The 27,400-nt window shown below is 38.5% G+C and overlaps 3 protein-coding genes and 1 long non-coding RNA gene across 10 annotated transcripts in view; 1 reads left to right on the forward strand and 3 right to left on the reverse strand.

Moving 5' to 3' along the window:
* slc4a2b (solute carrier family 4 member 2b) overlaps positions 1 to 3,027 on the reverse strand; it is a 52,743-nt gene extending 49,716 nt beyond the window's left edge. For both annotated transcript variants that reach the window (XM_008396633.2, XM_008396632.2), the window contains exons 1-2: positions 2,956 to 3,027; positions 2,725 to 2,875 (exon numbers count right to left, since the gene is read on the reverse strand). The gene's annotated coding sequence lies outside the window, so the exon portion shown is untranslated. The remainder of the gene's footprint in view (positions 1 to 2,724; positions 2,876 to 2,955) is intronic.
* A 2,212-nt stretch (positions 3,028 to 5,239) lies between these two features.
* On the reverse strand, positions 5,240 to 15,810 carry LOC103456831 (uncharacterized). Of its 4 annotated transcripts, none has more exons than XR_532332.2 (3): positions 15,434 to 15,810; positions 13,490 to 13,570; positions 5,240 to 5,595 (listed from the first exon to the last, which is right to left on the reverse strand). It is a non-coding gene; the product is annotated as an uncharacterized LOC103456831 (long non-coding RNA). The 4 variants fall into 4 exon arrangements; XR_532329.2 differs by lacking the exon at positions 5,240 to 5,595 and adding an exon at positions 7,829 to 7,916 and having other exon boundaries at positions 15,434 to 15,802; XR_532331.2 differs by lacking the exon at positions 5,240 to 5,595 and adding an exon at positions 9,330 to 9,444 and having other exon boundaries at positions 15,434 to 15,808.
* Positions 5,586 to 18,192, forward strand: LOC103456832 (uncharacterized). 2 transcript variants are annotated; one of them, XM_008396635.2, is made up of 17 exons: positions 5,586 to 5,758; positions 6,427 to 6,533; positions 6,608 to 6,747; positions 6,837 to 6,997; positions 7,088 to 7,246; positions 7,539 to 7,992; positions 9,222 to 9,320; positions 9,943 to 10,033; positions 10,333 to 10,556; positions 10,630 to 10,872; positions 10,940 to 11,038; positions 12,122 to 12,315; positions 12,404 to 12,578; positions 13,473 to 13,629; positions 13,716 to 13,869; positions 14,857 to 14,968; positions 16,147 to 18,192. In XM_008396635.2, the coding sequence occupies exons 1-17, from the start codon at positions 5,738 to 5,740 to the stop codon at positions 16,308 to 16,310; spliced, it is 2,754 nt and encodes a 917-aa protein (XP_008394857.1). In that variant the 5' UTR covers positions 5,586 to 5,737; the 3' UTR covers positions 16,311 to 18,192. The 2 variants fall into 2 exon arrangements, with proteins under 2 accessions (XP_008394857.1, XP_017157382.1); XM_017301893.1 differs by having other exon boundaries at positions 6,840 to 6,997.
* On the reverse strand, positions 18,190 to 26,538 carry abcf2b (ATP-binding cassette, sub-family F (GCN20), member 2b). Of its 2 annotated transcripts, none has more exons than XM_008396634.1 (15): positions 26,431 to 26,538; positions 25,547 to 25,697; positions 24,307 to 24,519; positions 24,043 to 24,225; positions 23,021 to 23,192; positions 22,851 to 22,946; positions 22,672 to 22,774; positions 22,423 to 22,518; positions 21,275 to 21,394; positions 21,085 to 21,174; positions 20,879 to 20,989; positions 20,740 to 20,802; positions 20,540 to 20,668; positions 19,384 to 19,587; positions 18,190 to 18,750 (listed from the first exon to the last, which is right to left on the reverse strand). In XM_008396634.1, exons 2-15 carry the CDS (start codon positions 25,683 to 25,685, stop codon positions 18,646 to 18,648), a joined length of 1,824 nt encoding a protein of 607 aa, XP_008394856.2. In that variant the 5' UTR covers positions 25,686 to 25,697; positions 26,431 to 26,538; the 3' UTR covers positions 18,190 to 18,645. The 2 variants fall into 2 exon arrangements, with proteins under 2 accessions (XP_008394856.2, XP_017157383.1); XM_017301894.1 differs by having other exon boundaries at positions 26,416 to 26,517.
* Positions 26,539 to 27,400: the final 862 nt, after the last annotated feature.

Genomic DNA, 27,400 nt, shown 5'->3' on the forward strand with positions numbered 1-27,400 from the left:
GAGCTCCACAGCTTTAGATGATAGTAAACAGGACTAAAATAATAGTGTTTAACTTTAAGGCTACATATATTTATAGAAAATTGGAGGCTTTGAGAGTAAAATACACAGAAAAAACAGAGAGCCTGATTTAAAAGAAGAAAGAAAAAATGCTTATCAGGCTTTTTCCTCCTTCCTTCTTTCTTTTCTGCATGAACAAGCAATTCACAACAGGAATGTGAAGACGTCCTGCTCAACTGTTTGGGCTTTAAGCAAGTGAAACAAAAACTGATTGATCTGTTAAATAAAACTGTTTTATATTCAAGAGCCGAGACAGATTCATCAGATCAGTTTAAGCACCTCACAATAACAAATAAAAGGAGTCAATTTGAAGTTTTATCTCATTTTTCAGGGATTTTCAAGGACATAATGACTATAACATCACTGAGGTAATATTTAGGGTAAAGATGTTGCAGTAATTCGTTTCAGTTAGATTTAACAGCTGCTAGGAAAGATAATCCCTTAATCCAGCATCTTGTCCTCAAAGTGAGTAGTCATCTCAGATAACCTGCAGATCATAACGGTGAGTCAGCAGAAAAGGCACATCCTTCCTCTGTCCCGCCAGATGCCACGTCCTCCTGACGTTTATTATTCCAACGCAAAGCAAAGTGGCTGCAACAGCAAAACTAGGAGGCCAAAAATCACATAAAAACATGCCGAGACTGGACAATAAATCAATCAACAATATATAATCACAAAAGAGGCATGATCAGTATCAACAGATTACACATCTGATTGTCAATATGTAGAATACGATCCAGAACCGCACAGCATTCTGGGAAATGTAGGCAGAGGAAGGGCTAAGCAAGTGAGTTTTTGTTTTTACCAGGATAAAAACTCATTTAGATTAAAACTTATTTTTCCAAACGAGTCCTGGTGATAAGGCAGCAACAAATGCATTAAATAAATAAATAAATAAATAAATAAATAAAGGTGTGAGGATGGAGAGGAAGAATCAGGACAGGCGGTTTGGCAGGAACAGCCACTATTAATTTTAGATATTTAATTTTAAAAAGTGCATTAGTAAGATTTGAAATTTGCTTCAAGCTACTAAATAATGCTTGATCAAATAATAGAGGTGTGACCAGTTAACTGTGATTTCTATTGAAAACAATGTTGCACCGTCTCATTTCATTTATTTACAAATGGACAAGAGCAAAAGAACAAGTATCAATAGTTTTAACTTCCTTCCACAGTCCAGGCTGCTGTTCAGACATCATAGTTTCACAATAGAAAATGTATCAACAACAGGCTGCTGCTACTGTTGCATTTATTACACATTATCAGACATCTGTGTTTTTGAAGGAGCTCATATGAAGTGTAATATGAAGTGAAAGTTTCAAAGTACATAGTTCTACCCCCGCCCAAGAACAGCTATGTGTTGATTAACAATTCAATATTTGAATTGCACATCTTCTGAGCAATTCCAGTCATAAGATAATTGTATATAATTTATATAATAATGTATAATGTATATAATTTGTCACTGTCACATTTAAACTCTGCTAGGTTTTCTTAGTTGAAAATTTTGTCAAGAAATCTCAAACCAACAAAACAAACAACACACATGTACAAAATTAAAAATGGTAATTCAACAACAAAGACTTATTTGGACAGCTGGTAACATTTTGGTGATGAAGTTTCAAGTGGTTCTACAATTGATTATTGGCATCTACATTTTTAGATACTCTTTGAATAACATAACTGAGTAATTCTAGCCATATTTTACACCGATTGCACAGAATATTATAAATGTGAAATAAACGGGAACAGATTCATGATCATATCATCAGCTTTAGAAAAATAATGGCTCAAGTCTTTTTATTTTGACAAAAGTGGATGTTTTTCCCCTAAAACATCTCTTGGAAAGAAAGAGGTGGTAATTTGTTGGGTTTTTTTGTTTTTTGGAAAAAAATAAAAGAAAACAATCCCTTGGCAAAAGAAAAATACTTAGGCCATCGTTTTAGGAAGGTGACAATATTTGAATTAGAAGTTATACTTTGTGCTATTTTATGTAAACTCAGTCTAACCACATTATATTGGATAATTTGTGGGCAGTTTTTGTTAAAATAAGTAAATAAATAACCAAAATTACCAAGTTATTTAGGAGAGGGGCTGAGAATATTTTAGAGAGACTTCAGGCCCCCTAAAATATTCGTAGTGACGTCACTGAATGTGGCTATGACATAAAATTCGCAGTAAAATACGTCGAAATCTGAATTTGGTATCTATCAAAAGGCGGAAATAGGGGGAAAATTGCGGGATTGCAATTTTGCCAGGCGTCCGACAAGCTTTTTTTTTTAATTTACCCTTCTGTGAACAGGAGCTTTTATGGTTTCATTGAGATTTCTTCAAGTTTTTGGAAACTATTTGTCAGAGCGCTGATATTTCCAAATGGAAACGCTCTTGCATACCAAAGCTGCTCTTGCTCCATTCAGCCATGATGAATGAACCCTGAGTAAACGCTGACCACTCCCCTCTGCTTTATTGAGAAACAAGGCAAACATTAAAGTTTAATTTTATTGCCTCATCAACACGACCCTCGTGGTTGCAGCTGCTGTCAGCTCCCTGCTGCTAACTGCTACCATCACTAATTTCACTACCGTCACCGCCAATTAATCCCTCAAAAACTAATTTAACCATCTCCAGAGACTTTATCCGTTCTCACCCCACCTTTCTTTACATTACCTGTTCAACAAGGCGGAAAACAAAGCCGGTTCATCCGCTGGTGGTGCTGCTACTGGGGGATTACTCCATGCATGTGTGGCAGTCACTGACTGTCAAGAAGCGAGTCTGTCCACAGGAAAAACAAGCTAACAGTCAGAAGTGGTCGGTAATCCTGAAAAATAACAAATTTTTCATTAAGTGACATGCCTAAAAAGCTCAAATTATTACAAAGATTAAGACTTATTTACTTACCGGTGCCTGGCAGCCGTACTCGCCTCAAACTCTGAATTACTCCGCTGTACCGCGTCAAATAAGGGCAAGGAACTCACAGAGACTTCCGGTGGAAAGCTCAAATTAAGATCAAGGAACTCATATCCCACACATCTGCTTTCGCTTTGCTATCAATATTGGGTTTGAAAATAAGTTACTAAGCGTAATGAAAACCATGCAATAACACAGAAAAATGTAGGGCGCTTTTACAAAGTTTCAAACTACGATCTGTACATTTATTTTGAAATTCAAACAACCAAGTTCCGGTTTTAGGGAGGTAATTATCGTAAATTGTTGCAGTCGCTTTTAGGAGATCATTTCTGCGCCTGCGTAAAACGATGATTCATATTTTTGAGTAAATGCGTCTTTCCGTTATAATTCCTGTCACCCTCTAAGGTAAATGTCAAATATCAAAACGAATAGCTAAAAAAAGTTGAATAACATCCGACATAAAAAAGATATAACAATGAATTGGGATTTAATAAAATAATGAAAAACTTACAGTGACAAACAGACTGGCAGTCTGATTAGCATCACACTACTTTATCAGTAATGCAATTTCCGAATACAGAGTAATTTCCACAGAAAAGTTTAAAAGCAACACAAAAGATATTTAGATTTCTTGTGTATTTCACATTTCCTCTATCACTTTTAGTAATAGTGTATCTCGTTCTAACGTTGCCACTATTCATGAAAAGTTAATTAATTATTAATTACTTATAATAAACGTTTGCTCTTCCGACAAACACATTTAATCTATATTAATCACAAAAACAACAATTTGGTCAAATAAATTTAATGAATTCAAATAAATTTAATTTGACTGAAAGTATTTTTGTTATTGCTACCTATAAAGTTTATCTTTAGATTAAGCCACCGTTAAGATCATTTGTCTGTCTCCCATGTAAATCATATTACTTTCCACAGCATCGGGTGTAATATTAATTAAATATTATGAGTGTATTTGAATTTGTTTCAGTCTTTATAAACTGGATCTTTTTGCTTTGTAAAAATCCTTGAGATCACATTTGTTGAGATTTGACTCTATGTAAATAAACTGAAATTAATTAACAAGTAATCACTTTAAAGTGTCAATATTTCAGGCCCTTGTTGACACTTTCACTGCTCAATCATTACTTTTTTAGGAAATTAATAATCACACATCTGCTCATTTTCCCCAGTTAGTCACTTAAACATAATTTATCTCTCTTTACTGTTTTTATTTGTAATGGTCTCACCTGTAGTTTTGCTGTTTTTTTTTCATTCTTTTGTTCTTTTATCACATGGGGAAAAAAACTGGCACCACAGTGGCACTCTAGTAATTTTTGTACTAAAAATTAATGACATCATAAAACATTTACCCAATTTATCGAATGTAATCCATTGTGTGATACTGCCACCTGCTGGTGAGTTGTTGCTAGTGACTGCAAAAGCGACACCTGTTAAATCTTTTTCTTTCTTTTTGAATTATCCACTTAAACAAAACTTTTACAATCACAATCTGATCTTCAAGTACATTTCCAATAAGTCAGAATTTATTTCAGAAAAGTGAAACTAATTTATTGCATTAAATGTAACAGCTTAATGGGCCTTGAGTGGGCATCGCTTCACAATCCACAAAAGGTTGCAGCCTTCCATGTTGTTATTACCACATTTTTCCTTCCACTAAACTTTCTGTTGCCTGTTGGACGATGTCTTCCTCATGAAAAAATATCTTCACCTTTTCTGAAATCTAAAATATTTATTAGTTTTGTGTAATAGAAGTGTCACGGTTAATAAGCCCAAGCCTGGTGTAGAAAAATCTCCATTTAAAAAAATCAACAACCCATAACCTGGTGGGGGGCAAACAAAGCCTGGTGGCTAACTAGGCTGATGTATTTTGCATGACTACAACTTTTTAAATATTTTAGACTTATTGAAAGTCATTTTATGTTCTGGTAGGTGAAAATTACTTTCTACTTTTTGAACTTAAGTGGATTTGAAAAAGTAAGTAAATTAAACTCGAGTAGAACCCTTCAACCTGTACTTTTGCTAGTTGATAAATCACTTAATGGCTTTGTGCCACAATACATTAAATGTTGTTGTTGTTGATCTCTCAGGTCTTCTGGTTCTGGCCTGCTCTGAATCCAGAACCAGAACCAGACACGGAGAAGCAGAATTCAGCTTCTATGCACCGCAAATATGAAAGAAACTTCCAGAATACGTGTAACAATGGCACTTGACAAAATGTAATATTTCAATTGTTCTATGACTTTGTATTGTTCTCTTTATGATGTAAAGCATTTTGTAATACCTTATTGCTGTGTTATACAAATAAAATTTTATTGATCAATACTTTTACTAGAATATGTTTTCATGCAAGTATCTGTACTTTTTTTTGACACCTGCGTCTATTAATGTGTACTAAACGAAGCTTTTACTTTCTCTTCATTTGAGTCTCTTCGGGCAAAATATCAGTGTCACGTAAATAAACCTCCACATGCGGTTCTGGTTGGGGGTTTAAACCTGTCAGTCACCGAGGAAGAAATGAGATTTGTTCTCCGCTGCCTGTTGGAGATGGAATCCCGTCTCTCCGCGGTGTTGATAGGCTGTTTTTCCGTTGAAGCTCCGTCAATGTGAAAGCTAGGAGGGGAGGAGAAGAGGAGGAGAGGTCAGCGCGACTAGCAGTGCAGATTGCTCACCAAACAGAAGCAGGGAGTCAATAAAGTTGATCATAACCGCCAGTTTCACTTTGATACTGGTGCAGCAACCGTGAAATAACGAGATGAGCTCAACTTCTTCCCCGGTAAGCTTCCAACAGCCCGTTTACCTTTGACCTGTCAGCTGTTAGCTGTGTAGAAGCGTTAGCATGTTAGCTGCGTTAGCTTATTTGTTAGCTACGATGCTAACGCTGTTTGTTTACACCCTCCATTGTTCCAAACAACAACAGCAGTCTTGGCTGCAGCTGCTCTCTAGCCTCTTATCCGGCGTCATGTATAAACTGTTAACCTTTTATTATGAATTTCCTTAGTTATACTGACTAAACTAGCGTACAGTCTGAACTTTATGAACTATAGTTTACTTAGAACTGTGGGGTTTAAAGGTAAATCTGCAGTTAGAAGCACAGATGGTACGGTTTATGTACTGCTTCTGCATCTATTGATTGCATGCTGTAATGAATCCGTGTTTCCAGTTTGTAATAATCCAGTTTTAACAAAAAAAAAAAGGATTAAAAGGGCCATTTTAAAACAGACAAATCTCTGAAAACATACAGCTGGTGAATATTATGAAAAGTAAACATTGAAGATGGCGATGATGGAAATAAAAAATAATTGGAAAACATTTATGTATGTTTTTAAATTTCCAAGGGAAAGCAAATTTAAGTTTATTTTTTTAATGTTAGTTTTGAATTCGTCACATTGTTCATTGAAGTAAATAAAGTAAAACTTCCGGGTTTCTGATTCTGCGCTGCAGACGATCGGGGAGTTCTTCCTCATCCTCAGTGAAATGGGTTTCACAGAACAACAGATCCAGGCGGCTGTGCAGGCGGGACATCTTTCTGTGACAGAAGCCGCTGAATGGTAAATAAACTAAAATAAATTTCAAGCTTTTGATGTGCATCTCAAGCGTCTTACGCATCACCTCTCATTCACAGGCTCTTACAGGGTCAGTATCCACGCCATACGTTGGTCAAGCAGACATCCAAGTCGTCTGAGACCGCACTCTCTGCTTTTAACCCACCCAAAGACGCAGCGAGCAGCTCCAAGCAACCTGCTTCTCCTGGTGACAGCAGGGGTAAAAAAAAGCAAAAAAACAAAAGCTCCTCATCAAATAAAAGTTAATTAGTCTGATTTCATTTGATTCTTTTCTGTTTTCTTTAACAGCAGGTTCCTCTCTAGTCCTAAAGCTCTCCGAGTCGACCTCCCAGTCTCCTGATCCTCCTCCAGTTGAGTCGCGGATCAAACAAGACAAGAGCGACTTCGAGGAGAAAGAAAGACAACGTGTGGCTCAGAAAGTCCTGGCCGAGAAGAAGCAAAAGAAGCAGGTCTGAGAGAAGACCACAGACGTGTACACGCGCCGGTCTGTTGGCAACTTTTGAAGAAAATTTTGTTTTTTGTGTGTTTTATTTTGCCAGGAGCGCGAGATGGTGTTAAAGCGGATAGCTGAGGATCGAAAAACCTTGCAGGAGAAAAGCCACGGCGGCTCTGGTGCAGACGCGGCTCCTCCCAGCAGCGAAGGCCAGAAACTGGGAGGAAAGGTCCAGACTAATGTTGACAACAACTGTATCCTCATGGTAATGGCTCACTTATAAAGCAGTAGAAGGTGATCAACCCAACATCTGAGTGAGCTATCAATTAAAACTGATAACTTACTCAGATGTACTTATGACACTTGGTCTGGGTAATCATGTTTTTACATACTTTTTTAATGATTTTATTTAAAAAAAAATATTCATTTTGGTGAGCAGAATAGACATGTTTCTGTCTTATATGTACAAATATATCCATCAGCCATCTACTTGAGGCAGTTTAACTTTTAATTTCAGATTTTTCTTCACATATTATTTATTTTGTGCATTGCTGCAGATCCGGCTTCCCTCCGGTGAATCCATGCGTGAGCGTTTCTCCGCCGACGCGCCGCTGCGCAGCGTGGTGGAGCACATCAGCGGCCGCCACCCTTCCCTGTCCCCCTTTTCCCTCCTCCAAGGTTTCCCCAGAAAGCGCTTCGGCGAGGCGGAGCTGGCGTGTTCGCTGCACTCTCTGGGCCTCACTCCGAATGCCGCTCTCTGCATTCAGACCACGCCGCCAGAAACGCCTCAGGACCCGCCGAGCCCGGCAGACCCGCCGCCAGCGCCTCTCAATGAGCCGCTTCCGTGTATTTTCCCACCGCCGCTGCCTCATGTTCCCGTTCCAGAGGAGGCAGAGAGGCTGAATCCAGCGGCTGGTCACCGGCTCCCGGACGATCTGTGGGAGGAGGCTGTGAATTATGCAGGGATACCGAGAGCCAGTCCTCCCGTCTCTGGACCTTCACATTTCTGGGGTCAGTACCAAACATAAACAAAACCAGGATGGAAATTTTATGGAAAATATCTCTAATCCACACTGGGTTAAAAATTATAAATATAGGTTCTATTTGTACTTCTAGAGGTACAGAAAAAGAATCGCAATAACTAGTACGGGTTATTGTGAATCGATTCAAAATTCTCAAAAATAAATTTTGAAATGTGTTTAATTTGTTCATCTTTGTTGCTCCTATCTGCATATCACATTACGGTCCACTCGCCCACTGTATATATTGTGACTAATTCTTTGATATTTATTTTCTGAAGAGAGAACCGATTTTTTATTTTTTTTGGCCGTCATGCGACCTGTATCTGATCTTTTCATTAGTCTGAACAACTCAGAGCCACCTGGATATGTGTTTCTAAATCCGATGTGTATCTATATATCTGATCTTTTCAAAGTGTGACCTAAATCTGAATGGCCAGGTCATTGATCCTCGACAAACGTCACCATTCTGCGCCCTGATACGCGTAAGCGAGAAGAAAAACAATAATCATGGCGACGATAATGAATATTGAGCTGGCTCCGGTCCAACAACTTTAAAATTGTAAAATATACTCCACCATTAGCATCCACGTTTATATCCACAAACAGTGAGCTCTTCTTCTTCTTATAGCGGTTGGCAAAACACTGCGCATGCTCTGATGCTATTGCGCCCTGTGCTGCGCATGCGGGACACTTTCAGGTCATTGTAGTTCACACAGGAGATCACATACAAGTCGCATATATTTGGAAATGTGAACGACGACACCAATAAATAATCAGATTTCACTCAAAAAAAATGTAATTGAACATTAAGGCCCGCAGCGTTGCCAAATGTAATACTGATGTTGGACATTTAATTCAGAAATGGACTGAACTTATATAGCACTTCTCCAGTCATTTTGACCACTCAAAGCGCTTGACACTAGAGTCACATTCACCCATTCGCACTCACAAACGCTCACACATTTATACACCGATATGCAGATCAGTAGGCAATTTGGGGTTAAGTACCCAAGGGCACATAGACATGTGGCAGGAGGAAGCTGGAATCGAACCTGCAACCTTCCGATCACAAGATGACTACTCTTTCCACAGAGCCACAGTTGAAATAAACTGCTCACTCTGAAAAATTGTAGTTTTCAGGATCTTTGGAACAAATGTCATGATTTTTTATTTTCTTTTACATGAGAGTCACTGGAGGTCTTTCCTGCTCTTTGACAGGGCGAGGCCAGCGACTGGTTCCTGGTGACCTGGAGGATCCTGGACTGGAAGCAGATGAGGGACCGGAAGCAGAGGAAGAACCACCACAAATTCCCAACGGTACCGATCCTTCAGATGATTGATTCCTCCGTTTGACCTGCGTTTCTCTTACTCCCTTTTCCCGCTTACTTCCTGTTCCCACTATTTATCCAGTGGAAACTTTTTCCGTCTCAGGACCTTCCAGCTGCAGGAACAGAACCACTTCAATTTATCCTCCACGCTGCTAAGATTTACTGCTTTACAGAAGATTTTACTGAAAATCTGGGAACGTGGGACACATTTGGGAGAGATTAGGATTAGGAAATGTGTTTGTCAGGACTTATTCGCTACTGCAGAGCAGACAGGGAAAATAAATCCCACAGTTCAGATATTTTAATTGTTTTTAGAAACGACTAATTAAAAATGCTGGTTTTGTTCTGTAGTTTTTAAACTGCAGATCCATTTAAAGTGCTTGAAGTGATTTATAAAGAAAAGCCTGTTAATATTGAGGATAATTTGTAGATTACAGCCAGAGTTGGGTAGTAAATAGTTACTAAAGTAACTTTTTTTGAAAAATGATTGATAATTTGATCAGTTACTCAGTACTTAAGCAGATACCTTTTCACTCTTGAGTAATTTCTTGGATGGGTCCTTTTTACTTTTGAGTAAAGCCAATGTACTTTTTTTTGTGTTCTCTGCTCAGGAATGCCGAGGCTGCCTTTCTTCCCGGAGAACAGGGTGCGAGCAGGATTTGAACCCCGACACTTCTGGCCGGACCAGGGCAATCGCCTCAGGTGGGTCGCCTGACAGGAAACCACTAAACCGAAGTTTAAATTATAAATTGTAATCAAAGACTGCTGCAGCCTGATTGAAAGGTTTACCATTAGTTTATCTTTACTAAACTGACACTGTCCTCTTTTTCTCTGTTGTTGGAGCTTTGACTGCATATTGAGCGACATTTCAGACAAAAATAATTGGCATTGATCAAAATCGGCTTTTTAAAGATTGTAATCGTGATCGGCCAGAAAACCGCGATCGGTGCAGGCCTAAACACGTAGCGATATGTTTTCTGTGCTTCCTCGTGTGTCTCCAGAGACGCTCCAGAGGAGGACCCAGCTGACCCCGAGGAGGCAGAGGGTCCAGTGGCGCATGTAGCTGCAGGTCAGGCTGCGGTGGAGCGACTTCAGAGGGCTGCTCTGCAGGAGGACCACAGCGCCTCTCAGGGACAGCCCACTCCACCTAAAAGACCCTTCAGGACACCAAACGTGCCATCCTTATGTGCCTTGGCCATCCGTGCAACTGTCCACCTCATGACAGGTAGGACGGGTGTGAAAGGAAAACGCTCCTGAAGTCTGGTTCTCTCTAAGAACAAAGTGTGTCGCCCCTGCAGCTCCCAGCATGCAGTACAGCAGCAGCCTGGCGGGCTTGACCCCGGAGCTGGCGGAGCTGCTGCTCAGCCACATGTCCAGAGAGAGGCTGCTCCGCCCGCGCACCCTGGAGCTCTTCTTCGGCTGCCAGTTGCAGAAATTAGTCCTGAACTGCTACCCTTACTCCACCAACGAGCTCCTGCGGCAGCTGCGAGCCTTCACGACGCTGAAGCACCTCAGTCTGGTCAACTCGCCTCTCATCACAGGTAGGAGCTGCAGAAATCTGCCTCAGCTTTACGTTTCTTCCTGATCTCATGAGTCGGTCCTGTCCAGATTCTGGTCTGTCGGTCCTCCCCAGTCTGGTCAAGCTCCAGTCACTCAACCTGGCGTCCTGCAGCAAACTGACCGACTCCTGTCTCCAGTACATCACAGGTTAGGATTCTTCCCATAATGCAACTGAGAGCCAGACTTGAAATTGGTTGTTATATAAAAGTAACTTTATCCCCTTTTTTCACATTTTGTCTTGTTGGAACCACAAACTTTGATGTTTTATTTGGTTTTTATGGTGAAAACATGGCGCTCTACTTGACGTCTCAAACACCGTTGGCAGCCATTTTTTTTTCTCAGAAAAGCACTGAGGTCTGTTGTGAACTTTGTCTTTAAAGCTCCTTATTCAATTTTATTTCAAGTAGATATTTTCAAGGTTTGGAAAGCGTTTGATTTTTGTATGAAATACTTGATAGTGAGACTGCAGGTTTGGTAATAAATTGCAGTCCAATGTCTCTTCATTTGAAAAGCATTATTTACAGTTAAAACAAAAAGATAAAGACTAAGATGCATTTTTGTTCTCACTGTCTGAAGTTAAATCAGACAAAATTGATCTTGTTTTAGGTCAGTTAGAATTATTAAAATTCTTTAGATTTTCTAAATGCCAGAAAACTCAGGGAAACATTTCTTTTTTACTTTGTTGAACCAGTCAGGTGTACAAGGTGTAAGAGACATTTCAAAACAGAAAATGTTATTTCAATCTACCTTCCCCTGCTGCAAAAAACTATTGCAATATATTATTCATGACAGTAATAAATAATATAATAGTGAATTTAAACTATCTTTTTTAGTTTATTTTTTTATTGTTTTTAACTCCAAAGTGATGCTGAAAAAGTTTGAAAACTTACCTTGAACGTGTTTGAATTTTACTGTGGGAAAAGTTGATTAATTACTTATTAGAGAACAGAAAGTTGTGAAAAAGAAAAAGTTTAGAGAATCTTACAGTAATTTCACCCATAAAGGTTCTCGTGGATTTTAAATCCATCCTGAATTTTAAATGTCCACATCTCAGGCTCCACAGTTAGTGAAGGACTTTACAACAAACACACAAAAAAACAAAAAAAACGCTGAAGTTTGTGGTTGTAACTTGACAGAATGATAAAAGGTTGACTAAATATGAACACTTTGGCAGATGTTAAACCTTGGTCCACCAATTATTTCTAATGAAATGTTTATTCTGGTTTGAAGGCTTGAAGAGCCTGTGTGTCCTGTCCCTGGATCAGACCAAAGTGACAGATGCTGGGATGGTTCAGTACCTCCAGTCGGCTCCTTCCTGTCTCTCTCAGCTCAGCCTGAACCAGACAGAAGTGACCGAAGCCACCCTGGCTGCGCTCCCCACCTGCGTGCCACAGCTTCGACTCCTCAGCATCAAGCAGACGAAGGCACTTCAGCTTATTCCAACCAAACAGTGTTTGTCTTAAGAGTCTGGTCTGCCATGTTTCTTCATGTTGTTGTGTGTTGTCGTTTCAGGTTAAAGATATTTCAGCTCTAGCAGGGATGTCCAGTTTGCAGACTTTGAATCTGAATGGGACGGGTGTGACGGAGGAATCTCTGGAGAGCATCTCCACCCACCCAACTCTGTCTTCTCTGAGTTTAGGAGGAATCTCTGTGAAAGATGGGAATCATGCCCTCAAGATTATCTCAGGTTTGTAAACTGAAATGTGTGTAAATAAACCAGGGTGTCCTTGTGTCCTTAAAATGTCTTAAATTCATTAGAAAAAATAAGTGGGCCTTAATTAATCACCAGTCTTAAATTTGGTCAGGTGAATGCTTGAGTCGCTTCTTTGTCGTGTTCCTTGACTTAAGGCGGTTGAGGCTACTAGCTCCTGATACACCTTTTCTAATTAGCAAAGCTATATTAGCAGCTACATGTGTAATGTAAACAGAGGGAGGAGAAAACACTGGCCATCCAACTAGCTAAAAAAGTGAACTAGCAAGCTAGCAACCTATTTTTTGCATCTAATTTGGTTTCAGTGCAAATTTATTACCAGTTGACTGGATCGCTTGTGTTGCTAGCTGCTAATATATCCTTGCTAGCTTGCAAAGGTACATTAAAAGGAATGGAAATAAAGGAAAGAGAAAAACTAGCTAGCTAAATAAAATAGCTACCTAAAAAATAGCGAGCTAGGGAGTTAGCAAGTTCACTTTTTTGTGTCCATCATGGTTTAAATGCAAATTCATCTCCAGTTGGCTGGATGATGTTCGTCCTCACCTTTGGATCACTTCTGTTTCCAACCCATAAGATGGTAGCTGCTAATATATTCTTGCTACCGAATAAAAGTATATTAGCAAGAATAATAATACGAAAATAACATTATGACTTCATCGTTGTAACATTACGACTATTTTATCATTATTTTGACTTTTTCGCAATTTTTTTAAAGCATGGCCCTAATATAATAATCTTCCTGAAGTCTGTGATTTCATTCAAATGGTCTGTAAAAGTCTTTAATTTGATTGAAACCTCAGAAAACATGTAAACGGATGGAGCGAAGAAAACAAATCAAGCTAAATCTTGATGATTCTCACTTCCCCCCAGGTCTGAAGTTGACTCACCTCACGCTTCCTGGACGCCACACTGTGACCGACGGGGGGCTGGCGTTCCTCTGCCGGCTGACTCTGCTGTCAGAGCTGGACCTGAAGGATTACACACAGGTCACAGACCAAGGAGTCAGCCAGTTAGCTGCCATGACCAGGTCACTCCAACACCTCAGTGATGTCAGGAAACGCTTGTGGGTGAAACATCCACACTGATGGGAGTGTCGTGTGCGTTTGTGAGCAGGTTGAAGAAGCTGTCTCTGAGCAACACGCAGGTGACGGACGCAGGGCTTCCCTCTCTGCGTGGCCTGCAGGAGCTGCAGGAACTTTGTTTGGACCGAACGGCGGTGACGAGCCGAGGAGTGGCCGAACTCATCACCTGTCTGCCTCAGCTTCAGGTAATTTACCTGATAATATTAGTGGAGCTGCAGGGGTTGACATGAGTTCTGCTGGTGTTGGGTATTATTATTAAAGGTTATACTTAAAAACATATAACGATTTAAAAATAACTATAATTAAATTTGGATTAAATGCAGAAGTAAGATTAGTATGAAGAGGTAGTGAAATACCTCTTCAACCTTGAACTTCACATTTATGGAAAGTGAAGAGTTCCAAATTTCAACAAATAACCTCTGAAGAAATTGTTTAAATGTCAAGTTTTTAAACTGAGAAATAAACAAAAATAATTTATTAACTGCATAATGTATTTGATTTTCCTTAACATCCCAGTTGTGTTTCTACCGTTTTTATATTCATTGAGATATACTTATTACTTTATTCAATTATTTGACTTGCTTTGAAAGTTTTAAAATTTCGTTGAATGAATTATATGTGCCTGAATTAAATGTTTAGATTTTAATTTAAAATCTAGACATAATAATTTTATGATTTATTTGTGTTCCTGTGCTGAAGCATAATTTAATTTGTCAACTTCACCCATCAAACTTACTAGAGGTCCCTCTTCAGAGACCCTGACGTCTGATTGGCTGCTTCGAGAAAGTCAAGAAAACTTTAAAAGTTTGATATGGTCAATATCTCCATTGGAAAGATCAGAAATAACTTAAGTAACATAATTAAATTGATTTTAAAAATTGCCATAAACTTCAAGCCTCTATAACTCTAGATATACAACTTGAGAATATTGGAATATTAAATATTGAATGTCTGGAATATTAAAAAAAACTTATTTTAAAACAAAACAAATATTTTTTATCGTAGCTTGACATTGGTATTCTTGACTTATTTTAATTTGAAAATGAACTTCTGGTACAAAGGTAATCTCCTTTAGAAAAGTCCCTGTGACTAACGTGACATTTATTTTTGAATGTTAGTGTTTATCATGTGAATTGAGAGCTTTGTTTTGGTTATAATTTCCTATTCTTTAGGTTTTGGGGTTAGCCAGCACGCATGTGGGGGACTCGGTAGTGCGGAGGGGTCTGATCCACTGTCAGCAGCTGGTTAAGATCAACCTCAGCCACACACGGATCACGGACCAAGGTACATCTAGCTCATCTTCTTTAAGCTCATCTCTGCTTGGTTAAGTGATAAACTGCTGTATTTTTTACCCTTGCATTTAAAAAAAATACAAAATACAATCAATAATTAATTGACGCAAAACAATGAATGGTTTATTAGATTGAATTAGTTCAAATCTATTAACTAATAACGTCCGTTAGCCCTTTTTTTTAGTGTTGTAGTTTGGCTGCTATCCAGCAGAGGGCGGCGCTCGTCATCCTTCAGTCCAGCCGTTGATATACAAAAACAAAGATGGCGGAGATATTATCATTACGGGAAAGAGAATCGGTCCAAGCTGAGTTTACGGATTTTTTTATGTGACAACAGAGAAAAAAATGGTAACATAAGCACTACTTTGAGGGCTGTCTGAATGATATCACTTCGTGGAGTCAGTTTTTAACTTTAAAAGCAAGTAGAGGTGGTACTGTGGTACTTTATCTTTCTTACCTCCATGTCCAGTTGCAAAAAGCTTTAATCAGGTCATTAGCAGGTTTAGCTCACGGATTCTTTTGTTCCCAGTCCTTTGTTGCAGTTACAGAGTTTCCTGTTCTTTATAATTGTCCCCATGGCATAGCGTATAAAACATTTTTTGTTGAATTAGCTGTAACTTCTGACCGGAAGAATCGTTTGCAAACGGAAGCGCAGCTGCGATTTTTATTTTTTTTTATAGATCTATGTAAGTAATGAGAACAGTGCCATCTGGTGTTTGTAAATAGAAATTGCAGGCTGCAGTCATATACGGGAAACCGCGTCCTGTTCGGGACGCAGAATTTGTCTTGAAATACGGGATAGTTCTTCACACATTTTATTCTTTTCATCTTTTCTTTGTCTATTCAGCCAGCTAAGATGTTCCTGTTTTGCTATATTTTTATAAATTCCTTAAGTTTATTAATGTGAAATCCCCCACAATTTTCTGTTTATTCGGTCAGTATTTAATACAGATGATAAAAAATAATGTTAAAATTTATTATTTAATAAATTTTTTTTTAAACATTATTTTATTTTAAAAATTATTTAATTTAGCATATTATGAAAACATTTTGCCATCTAGATAGAATAGGAAACTCAAGTTTGAAAGAAAATGGCCACTCTATTTATCAATAAGCTCACTCAGCTTTAGATCAACTCATTAATCAATAACTTTCATCCCTGCCCTGCAGGTCTGAAGCACCTGAAAGACATGCGTCTGGCTCAGGTCAACCTGGACGGTACCGGGGTCAGTCTGATGGGCATCGCCAACCTCCTCTCGCTGACCAACATCGGCAGCGTCCGGGCCACCAACACTCGCACTATTCCACTGGACGTCGTCTCAGACGAGGACTGAGGACGCCTGTGCTTGGACGAAACGAACACTGACGAACCTGAGCACGGCTGCCTGCTGCTGGCCTCGGCACCATGCTGCCACCCGGACCAACTGGAAACGGCATTGAGTAAAAACACTCCTCCAACTTGCACTGTCTCAACTCCAGCTAGTGCCGCTAATCTGACAATCGCTGAAACCTTAAAGGGACAGTGCAGGGTTTACAGAGAAGTTCTGGTTCTGAGCAGCAAATAATGGTCCTGGTGTTTTTATTTGGTCCAAATCCAGACCAGTTGATCCCGGAAGCTGAAGGTAACTGCTCTTCTGGAGCTCTGAAACCTTAAAGTTGTTTTTGTGCTTTTGGGTATAAAGACAAGAATAAAAGTTAGTTTTAGCAGTTCTTTTTATTTTATAGAAGTTTATGCAGTCGCTCTTTTATGAGCTTCAGATTTTCACTGGATGGTTATCATGGGAAATTAAGGTCGGAGGCGGTGCGCTACTAATAATCTTCCTGTGTGAAACACGTACCAGGGTTTCTACCCAGTTTGGAGAATTATGGCATTTTCCAGAAAATTAAGGGCATTAAAAATATTATTTTCAGACTTCATCACATTGTTTTTATGGCCTTCCTTTTATATATTTTTGCCCTATTTCCTATTTTCCGTTCTTCCATCTCTACCTTTCGACCTTTGTTATGTCCTTCCGTTCTGATTATTTTTTCAAATTCTATATTTAATTCTAGAAATTTCAGCCTAAACTTAATTAACTTTATACTTTAAAAAGAACATAAAAATCCCTGAACTCAGAAAGGTGTGTAGATGTTTCATACAGGAAGCTAATCGGAGATGTACCGCCTCCTACCTTTTGCCTAAATAAGCAACCAAATTAAAAGGTTCCAACTGATCTGGATTTTAACTAAATCAAGACAAGTTATTTTTTTTCTTTTCAGATATTGCGTATATATGTAAGCTTTAAAGAAAAAAAAAAGCAGAACCTCAGTCAAAAACTCTGAACTTTTCCTTCTGCTTAATTAATCGGTTTAGGAAGTTTACACTCAGCATATAGTTACTGATTATTTACACTCTGCAGCATAAAGTCTTAAGACTTGATAAACATTACAGCTTTAACTATGTGAAGGAATGCAGGTCAAGCAGCATGAAAAACAGACTAAGGCAGATTTAATTTCTAATCCTGTTTTTTTTTTATTATATACATCAAATGTGGAAATGCAGTGCCTTGCAAAAGTATAAATCAGATCTCAACTTGTGTATTTTATTGGGATTCAAAGTCATAAATACACACTAAATAGTGCATTTGTGAAGCTTTAAATCTGAATCTTAATGGAAGAACGTGCTTGGGTCAGATAAGAGTAAAATGAAGTGATGGCAGCATCAGCTTGTGGCAACAGGAAAGTTGGAGGGAGACAACAGAAAAAGACTACAATCAGAACTACAGTGGAATGGTTTAGAATGTCCTAGTCAAAGTCTAGATTTGAATCGAAGAGCTGAAAATCACTTAGATGGGCTCCTCTAACAGCTGTGCTGCAGAAGACAAATAATACAAATAAAAATGTTACCCCTTCAGTTTAGACAGTAAAAGTGTACATATACATTTTGATTAATTCATTGGGTTTCAATACTTTTGCAAGGCATTGTTCAAAAGTAATTTTCATTCAATAAATGAATCATCCTGGTACAGCATGACCTCGTTTCCTCCTAATGTAATTTATGCCAAGAAATACCAGTCGAGTGTAAATCTTTGGGAATTCAGCCATTTTGATTTTCATAACCAAAACAAACTCGCTTTAAATCTTTTCCTTGTTGCAATAGTTTATTTTCCCTAAAAGGTAATTACTTTGATACAGTCCCTGTAAATGCATAAAGAATAATAAAGACTTCTCCAATTCGCTTTGCTGTTTTTATTGTTCCGTTTATTGAGACAAACCTTTATTGCATTACTGTCAAATAAGGCAGAACTGCTCTTTTACACTGGAGGGGAAAGAAAACAAAAAAAAGAAGTCGCCTTTTAAATATGATAAAATGACCTAAAAGCTGCTGCTTACTTCTTCTTGAGGTAAAACAGAACTTTTAAGAAGGAACAAAAAGACTTCTTTGAAGACAAACACAATGGAATGCATTCCAGGTGAATCAGCCAATCAGAGCCCAGCCTGAGGTGGAGGGGCGGGGCTTGGACTGCAGTCAAACCGTGAGGAAACAGTACTAGGTGTACGAGAGACGAGTCCGATAAGATGCATAATAGATTGGTTCTGTTCAGTAGGACGTTTCCTGCTCCTCCGTTCAGAAACTCGCAGGTCCATGATGTCATAAACGAGCGACCAGGTGCGTCAGGTCACCTGCCTTCACTGCTTCTCTATCTTTGACTTCAAATGCTCCTTGTATCCCAAGATGCCGCTCTTCCACTTTGTGATGGTTTGATTCTGACACACCCAGATTTCTTGAGCCACCTGGGAGAAAGGAAAAAGATTTTAGGGCTGCAGCTAACGATTTTGGTAATCGATTATTCTTACAATTAAATTATTTTTTAAAAGGGGGCACAATTTACTGATTTTTCACTTAACTACTTGTACTTTTGTACAATATTAGAAATGCATTGAGATGGAAACAATTCAGTTCCTTTTAAAAATAATTTAACATTCTTTATCTTCACCCAGGTCACCCGGTTCAGATTTACCAAAGATTTTGTTTTTAAATTTTCATCTTAAATGAAAAATGTAAACATTTCTTTTGGTTTAATTAGTACTTTAACTTCTTTTTAAGCAAGTGGCCTTTTTTGAGAGTCTGTATACTTCAGTCAGCAAATCGATTATTTAGTTGATTAATCATTTCAGTCCTAGAGTTGGCATTTTAAATCTACAGATTTGATTAATCACAACTTACCCGATTAATCATTTTTAAATCAGATTTAAAATCTAAATAAGCCATTCTTGAAGCTGTATACTCCAGTTATCCATCGATTACTGACTTAGTTGATTATTTCAATAATAGATTAATCACAATTAATCTTTTCAGCCTTGAGCGATATAAAACATCCACTCTACTCAAGTGTTAGGTTTCAGGTGTCTTGGAGGAAGTCGTACCTGTTGAATTAGCCTGAAGTCGTGACTAACTAGCATCATGCCTCCCTCGAACTCGTTGATTGCTTCCGCCAGCGCGTCGATCGTCTCGATGTCCAGGTGATTGGTCGGCTCGTCCAGGAACAGCATGTGGGGGTTCTGCCAGGCCAGCCAGGCAAAACAAACTCTGCACTTCTGACCGTCTGACAAGTTCCTGATCGGACTCACCTGGAGGGAATTAAAGGAGGCTTTTAGGAATAATGAGACACTTCATGCGTTTGTACCGGTGCTTGAAATCCTTGAGTATGCCTAACTTTCAATGATGCGTTTTGGAAAATGCTTGATGTTAATTGATTACTAAATGTTTTAGTAATCAATTAATCAGATGTTTGAGTAAGAAACATTTTATTGAATTAAATGCAATATAGCATTTTATTCTAAATAATTACTATGCTTTATTATTTGTATCAAAGAAAATTACTAATCTTATGCATTTTATTTTTTTGGGTTACCGATTTATAAACAAAAAGTGTTTAGTATTTTATTGTTTGCAGAATTTGAACCTGATGAATCCAAAATACCACTTGAGTATAAAGTTTTTTCATTTATATTGAATGCAAAATGTATATTTTCAGAACAGTTTTGGCTTAATTACTACTTTGTTCCTTCAGCAAATTAAATGTTTTGAGTTTGTACTCCAGTTAACGATCAGTACTCAATTAGATGGTTATTTCTATAATCGATTAATCATTTCACCCATATTGATTTTTGTATAAAGTCCTTGATATTTTATCTAGAGTTTTGAAATAAAGTAGTAACAGAAAGTTGTGTAATTATATTCTAGTTAAGCATTTAATTTGAGTAAATTAGATAACTTGTTCAGTGTAATGAATATTTATTATTCCTAATGACTCGATGAGCTATTGATCTGTGTAATTTAATATTTGAAAGCGATTGAAATTGGGGGATTTGTTTTGTTCTCAGACCAGTCAAGGTGTATCAAAATCATTATTTTAGTTTACTTTGTAGAATACAATCACAAGACATTCAAAGCAGTAATAAATAATATAATAGTGAATTCGGTTAATTTTTATGCCTTAGTGCTAGAATTTTATTGAAAACATCTTGAAAACAGTCAGATTTTGCTGTGGGAAAACCGTACAAAGCGTGTTTTTGCTACCTGCTGTTTTCCTGTGAGCCCGTAGCGACCGATGATCTTCCTCATCTCCTCCTTCTCCTTGATCTCAGGGAAACACTTCATCATGTACTCCAAAGGTGAAAGGTCGAGCTCCAGCTGCTCCGTCAGGTGCTGCCAAGACAAACGGAGAACAGTTACTTTACTGAAATCAGTATTATTTATTAAAACGGGTTGACCTTTACCTGGTGATATCTGCCGATCTTCACGTGTGAATGTTTGCGGATCATGCCGTCTGTAGGGAGGAGCTGCAAAAAGGATGAAAATCATAAATCTTGGCACTGAGAATGATTCACCAATTGGTTTTGAAGAAACAGCACCTACCTCTCCCATCAGCAGCTTCAGCAGCGTGGATTTCCCGGCTCCATTGGGTCCCACCAGAGCCACTCGGGTATCCAAGTCGATACCAAACTCCAGGTTTTTATAAATGTGCGGCTAAAACGACATTAAGCCGGAGATTAAAAGGCAGGTTTGTCTTTTTTTGGGACGTAAACACAGACAAAGAGAGGTTGTTTAACGTCTGTACTCACTGTGTTGTCACTGTACTTGAAGCTCACGTTCTGAACCATGATAACAGGAGGAGGAATCTTCCCACAGGGAGGAAAATAAAATGACAGCGTCTGGAGAAAACAGGTTTTATTCAGTCCACTGCAGGAATCTGCAGTAATAAATCAGATGCTATGAAACAATCTGATGAAGGTTCAATCTGTGCTGCACCACCTTGTCATTCACAACTTTTTCAGTCAAGCCTGACGCCACCATCTTCTGCAGCGTCTTCTCTTTGCTCTGTGCTTGTCGTGCCAACTTGGCGGAGCCGTGGCCAAACCTGGCAATGTAATTCTGGAGAGGAACGACAATAAAGTTATTATTCTAAAAAAATAAAATACTCATGATTGACTCTGTAGACAATGTACACAAATAGACGCAAGTCTATGTAATGTTTCAAAATCACCAGAGAAACCTTTAATTCTTAACAGATCTTTGAAATCTCCTCTGCTCCATTTTGGCAGAGGACAAATGTACACTTTTTCTTTTTAAATGTTATGGTAGTTGTTCCAGTTCCTCATAGATTAAATGGAAAAGCTACGCAAACAGATGTTTGTTCCTGAGGAAAAGAAGATGGAAAATAATTCTCACATTTAACTATTTTCAAACACAAATAAAAGTTGAATGTCTTCAGGCTACTTTTTGTGCCCGATTTGAAAAGTTCAGTTACTAAAAGGCAGGAACATGATTTTGTCCACCAGACGGTGCTACATTTCTCCTCCATTATAATATGCTGCAAAATTTCACACCACACTGAAAAAAAAGCGATTTATATTAAATTATGTAGATTAAGATTTACTTTAGGAATTTTATTTCCTTCATTTTAGCAACAAATGATAAATAGTGGAGTTATATAAACATATTGAGGGTTAAAAATGTGAATATTATCAATTTTTTTAAGAGTGATTTTGCAGGACGAAGCAGTTTTAAAAAATGTTTCCTGCTAAAAGTGGAAATAAAATACTAAGTAACATTTTCAAGCTGATTTTGGGAAGCTAGCTGAGAGAAAAAATTAAAATCAAGCAATGAATAATCTCAGAGCCATTAAAGGTCAACATCCTGCTGGAAAAGCTGCTTTAAATAGTTTCGTTGTAGCTCTAGTTGCGAGTTTCCCAGCAGGTTTTCTTCCAGTATTTTACATTTAATAAAGAAAAGAAAAAAAAAAAAGTGATCGGCTTCCCTTTCCATACTAAATATTAGCATCCCAAAGCATCACTCTGCCACCTCTGTGATTCGCTATGGGAACGCTGCATTAAAGGCGATTCGCACTCTTCAGGTTTTATTTTATAAATAAAGTGAAATAAATTAGGCCTCTTGTTTACCTTCATGTGTGCTATCTGGTCCTGCTCCCAGTTGAAACGCTTCATCTGGTTCTCTTCCAGCTCTGCTCTGGTCTTCACATACTGGTCATAGTTACCCTGAACAAATATAGATTTGCTTCGTCACCCAACAGCAGAGAGACGTTATTAGCAGCAGCTCGTCTTGATTCCTTATTTAGCTCTGGTTCGTTCCAGGTATTCCGACGGGGGTCCAGACCTTTGCCAATTGGACTCTAGGCAGCGTGTTCTTACCGTGTAGTACTTTAGTTTTCTCTGATGCAAGTGGATGATGTTGGTACACACGCCGTTCAGGAAGTCTTGCGAGTGTGAGATGAGAACAAGGATTCTCTTAAACCTGCAGAGAAGCAGCAGCAGGTTGGTGAGTCAAACACTAAAGCAGCTAAAACGTTCCAGGTGAGGCGCAAACGTACGATTTGAGCTCCTCTTCCAGCCACACACAAGCGTCCAGGTCCAGGTGGTTTGTCGGCTCGTCCAGCAACAACATGAAGGGTTTGATGAACAGAGCTCTGCAGAAACAAACAGTTATGGTCATAAAACGATACGAAATCTAATTCGTTAAGCTGAGCTAGCCTGTTTTCACCTGGCCAGAGCAACACGCATCCTCCAGCCTCCACTGAAGTCCTTCAGCTTCTTCTGCTGCATGGTGGCGCTGAAGCCGAGACCGTGGAGGATCCGAGAGGCTCGCATCTCCGCCTTGTCAGCGTCCAGCTCCTCCAGACGCTCGTACAGCTCCATCAGCTTCTCACACTCCGCTTGAAGGGGAAAGTAAGTTTTAGTTTCAATCATAGCAGCTTTTTAAGTGTTTAATATATTCACTCAAATCATCTTATGAGACAAAAACCTTCTGTTGTCGTTATTAGGCCTGATAAATTTGGCTGTTCCCAGAAATTAAAAGATAATATTGTCGATTTAAGAGGTTTAAAAACTATAATCTTTACATTTCCAAAGAACATTTGAGCACTGGAACTGAAAAACATTTTACATTTCCAAAATAAAAATAACTGGAACAAATAAAATGGATTAAGCTTAAACAAAGCACAATTGCCTTTCAAGTTGTGTTGATCATTAGCTTCATTCAGGCAAAACTGCTAGTTGGGATTTTAAAAATAAATGTTTAAAAAAATGAAACCAACTACTTCGCTCTTGACAAATGTTTGCAGCCTTTTTCAAAATGGCACCTTTTTAATAATCTCTCTCTGAAGGTTAAGCAAACAACAGAAATCCATTTAAATGGAAATTCATTTCTCTTTTTAAAGCATCATGTCGTTTTCCTGTCGCAATAACAACAAAATCTGCAGTTAAATTGTTGCGATAAACGATAATATTGTTGGTTTGAGACAATTTTAAAGTATTATATTGATAATGGCATAATAATGAAAGTTTGCCCTTTAATTTTGTAGAGAATATTTCACAAAATATGTTAATTATCTAAAATAAAAAACAACCAAAACCATAAATAAAATTAATTATGATGTCTCTCTAAACAAAATTGTTCTAAAAAAATACCAGAATGATGACTTGTGATGTGATTAATTGATTTATTTCTTATGGAGCCAACTGTTATTCAACCGCTCCAGTTTTGTCAGATCTTATGTAACTCACAGTCTTCATGAGCGAGTCTCTCCGCCTCCTTCTCCAGCATGATCCTCTGCTCGTCCACCTCCATGACGCACTGCAGAGCCGTCTTGTCGCTCGGCGCCATCTCCCGGGTCAGATGGTAAATATCTATGTGCTCTGGAATGGGAATCTCACGGTGGCCGATGGCCGACAGTAGCATGGACTTTCCTAGCAGAGGGAAGAAACGTAACATGATTAATCGTTTTGATTTGGCTTTCAAACAAACTGAGGTCCGAGCTAAACGGTTACCGGTGCCGTTAAGCCCGATGAGGCCGTAGCGTCGGCCCGAGTTGAGCTCCAGGCTGGTGTCTGCCAGCAGCTCTTGGCCGTGGAAGGTGAGCGACAGGCTGCTGATGTGGACATCCGTGCTGTTGGGGTGGGAAGCGAGAACGCCAGTCACGGCCCGAGCCTCCGTCTTCCGCAGCTCGAACTCGTCCAGCTCCTTTGTTAAACTGCCGACGCCTGAAACCAAAGAGAGCAAAGATGTCCTGCTTTATGGATCACTGCACACCGTTTTAGTCTTCCCAACCAGTCCAATAGCGCTACATGCTTAGATTGATGCTACTCTAAGATACGAGTAAAACTTCTTGGGATCACTGCTTTTAGGCTAATTTTAAAGCATGGCTGGTTCTGCTGCAGTGTTTTCTATTAAACAGATCTAAAAGTGGGAGTTGCTAAAATTATTCACTCAAAACTAAGACTTTGTAGCATATAGCATCACTGAGATCCAGTTGTTTTAGGTCAGAAAGATGGGGAAAAAAAGTCAACCAATAAATGCTTGTTATTTAGATTGTTCCAACTGAAAACTGTAAATATTCTTATTTTAGTGATGCAAAAAAATTTCATGTTTACATTTTTAAAACCCTATATTAACAGGTTATGTTTATTTACAAAACTATTTCCCCCCCACATGCCAGATGTGCAAATAATCAAAAAATAATTAACCAAACATCAAAAATCTAGAGATCTCAACACCAAGGAACTAAGAATAATTTTAAAAAACAGTCAAATTGCAGCAGCTAAAAAATATATTTTAAAAAATTACATTTTTGATAGATCTTTAAAGTTTAGATGGGCATATAAAAAATAAAAAAAATTAAAAAAAGATTAAGGAAAAATTCAATCCAAAATATGCAAAGTTAATTTACGGTTATAGTTTTGTGTGACTAGCTCATTATACTCTTTTTGTAATAATGTGCCTCTCCTTAATTTTATGATATTCCCTCTAAAAGCAAAAGCTCTGCAACAATTTTCTAAATAACTGGGTCACTAATGAAAAAGCCCTGAAACTTAACATTTTTAGGGAGGATACAAGTCACTAAATTACAAATCTCAAGATGGAGACATGCATGTTAAATACAAATCAGTTAAGTTTATGAACATCCATATTTAAGAGTTAGATGCGACTACTCTGACACATATTTTGCATATACATTAATCAGTCCCACTGGATCTGGCCGCAAAGATCTAATTCCAGTCTTCCTCTCACCATTGCTGTCTGCTCCATTTTCTTGGATCTCCGGTTGTTCTCCGTCCCCATCCACTTCCTCAGACTTCTTGGGGCGCTGACGGGCTTTGGCTGCCTCCTTCTTCTTGGCTGCTTTCTTTTTGGCCAAGTCTGACGGCATGGTTATCCAAGGCTACTCGACAGAAAACATGAGGGAGGATAACGGAAAGCAACAAAACACATTAACATGACAATAAACTCTGGTTATCTATAGTTTAGCCATTACTGAGGTGACTAAACCGGCATTAGTCATATAAGGTAGAGAGGTCTGAATCAGGATGACTAACCGCTAGCACAGAACCCTAAACCGGCTTGCCGGTTAAATACTACCCCCATAATTAAAAGGAAACAAAGCTTTTTTTTTTTTTTTAATGAACATGTTTCAGCAACCAACGTAATTAAAAACGTCGTCTTAAGGACTTGAATAATGGTGGCAAAGACAACGAACGCCACGTTCTGGTTCTTTCCACTCGCCTCTCTAGCATCTATGACGCTTGATTAGTCCGGTTGTTAGCGGCTAGCCGTGCTAACTTTAGCTGTACACTTTGTCCCCCGAAGAGTTGAATGAAATTCGGCGGTGTTGGCTAAAACACAAAAGATGTCAAACCCTAAGAAACATGAGTCAGAGATAAAATGTAAAGTTATTTCTACCGGCACAATACGAAGTGAGCCGGTAACGTTAGCTACACCTGACAGGCCTGGCTGCTAACTCGATTCTAGGCCCAAATTAAACATGACACAGTTCCAACGCGGTATAACGAGTTTAAAATCAAGCCAGATTCTCTACACAATAACCGGTTTGAGTTGGGGGTTCATGCAGCAGTTGTTAAATTCAGATTGATCTCATTTACCTAATATACCCGTACCTCTTATGTCGGGAGCACACTGACGTCTCGTGTCCACTTTTTGCCGGGTGGATGTAGCCGCTCACTAAACCGCCAGACGAACCATATATGGTCAAGAAGGGCGGTGAAAATAACAGGACCCGCCCCTACTCGTGGGACTGCAGTAAAAAGTAGAGATGGGAATTCCGGCTCGTTTAAGGGAATCCGTTGCTTTGGCTCAGTCGGTTCTTTCGGGTCCCAAATAATTCTTCATACTAATTCATTTTAAATAGTATTCAGTTATTAAGTATTCATGTGTAGAATATCAATAGTATTACAAAACCAACAGCTTTAGCTCATTTTGGATGTTACAAATGACAATCTTACATTTTCTTTGTTGTTTCACAGTGACCATGCATATGAGGCTTCACAAATAACTAGTTTTAATGGAGAATCTGTTGGTGACACTGAAATTTGATTACCAACTTCAGAAATACATCTCAACCAACTTTGAATGTTGTAGTTAGAAATCAGAAATTTGGTAATTGTTTTATACGGCTAACTACTAGCAATGCAAGCTTAAAACTGTGGGTTTGTTTCTGTTTTATCCTCTCAAACACCCTGCTCACTATGTTTGAAATGCAACTATGAATCCTGGAGATCCTTAATATCTTGAGCAGTGGCAGCAAAAACGTTTGTTAAAGTGAAACTGTGAAGATAAAAATGAAATTGGTCCAATTAGATATGGTTTCTTATCACCATAAGAAATTTACCCTGAGTACCTTAATCGCCAGTTCCAATAGCAATTAATTATAATTACGTTATAATTTTACAACTTCAAGCAAAGTCCTCAGATTTTGACGCCAAAATACGTTCTTTATTTTTTTTTTCGACAGGAGCCGGCAGATCAGGTAGGCTCTGCCACGACCGACACATCAGTTGTGAAATGTTCTTTTCCTATTAACAAATTTAAAATGGCAATATTTTATGCTTAAAGGCTTTACATAAAAAT

Source organism: Poecilia reticulata, linkage group LG20 (assembly GCF_000633615.1).
Source record: "Poecilia reticulata strain Guanapo linkage group LG20, Guppy_female_1.0+MT, whole genome shotgun sequence".
Lineage (NCBI taxonomy): Eukaryota > Metazoa > Chordata > Actinopteri > Cyprinodontiformes > Poeciliidae > Poecilia > Poecilia reticulata.

Excerpts from the sequence above, each read along its gene's own strand:
- LOC103456832 (XM_008396635.2), top strand. The coding sequence starts at position 5,738 with ATGAGCTCAACTTCTTCCCCG. Across the intron at positions 6,998-7,087 it reads AGAAGAAGCAAAAGAAGCAG|GAGCGCGAGATGGTGTTAAA; the intron begins GTCTGAGAGAAG and ends TTATTTTGCCAG. Across the intron at positions 11,039-12,121 it reads CTGTCTCCAGTACATCACAG|GCTTGAAGAGCCTGTGTGTC; the intron begins GTTAGGATTCTT and ends TCTGGTTTGAAG.
- abcf2b (XM_008396634.1), bottom strand. The coding sequence starts at position 25,685 with ATGCCGTCAGACTTGGCCAAAAAGAAAGCAGCCAAGAAGAAGGAGGCA. Across the intron at positions 20,803-20,878 it reads TGAAGCTGCTGATGGGAGAG|CTCCTCCCTACAGACGGCAT; the intron begins GTAGGTGCTGTT and ends TCCTTTTTGCAG. Across the intron at positions 18,751-19,383 it reads ACTTCAGGCTAATTCAACAG|GTGGCTCAAGAAATCTGGGT; the intron begins GTACGACTTCCT and ends CCTTTCTCCCAG.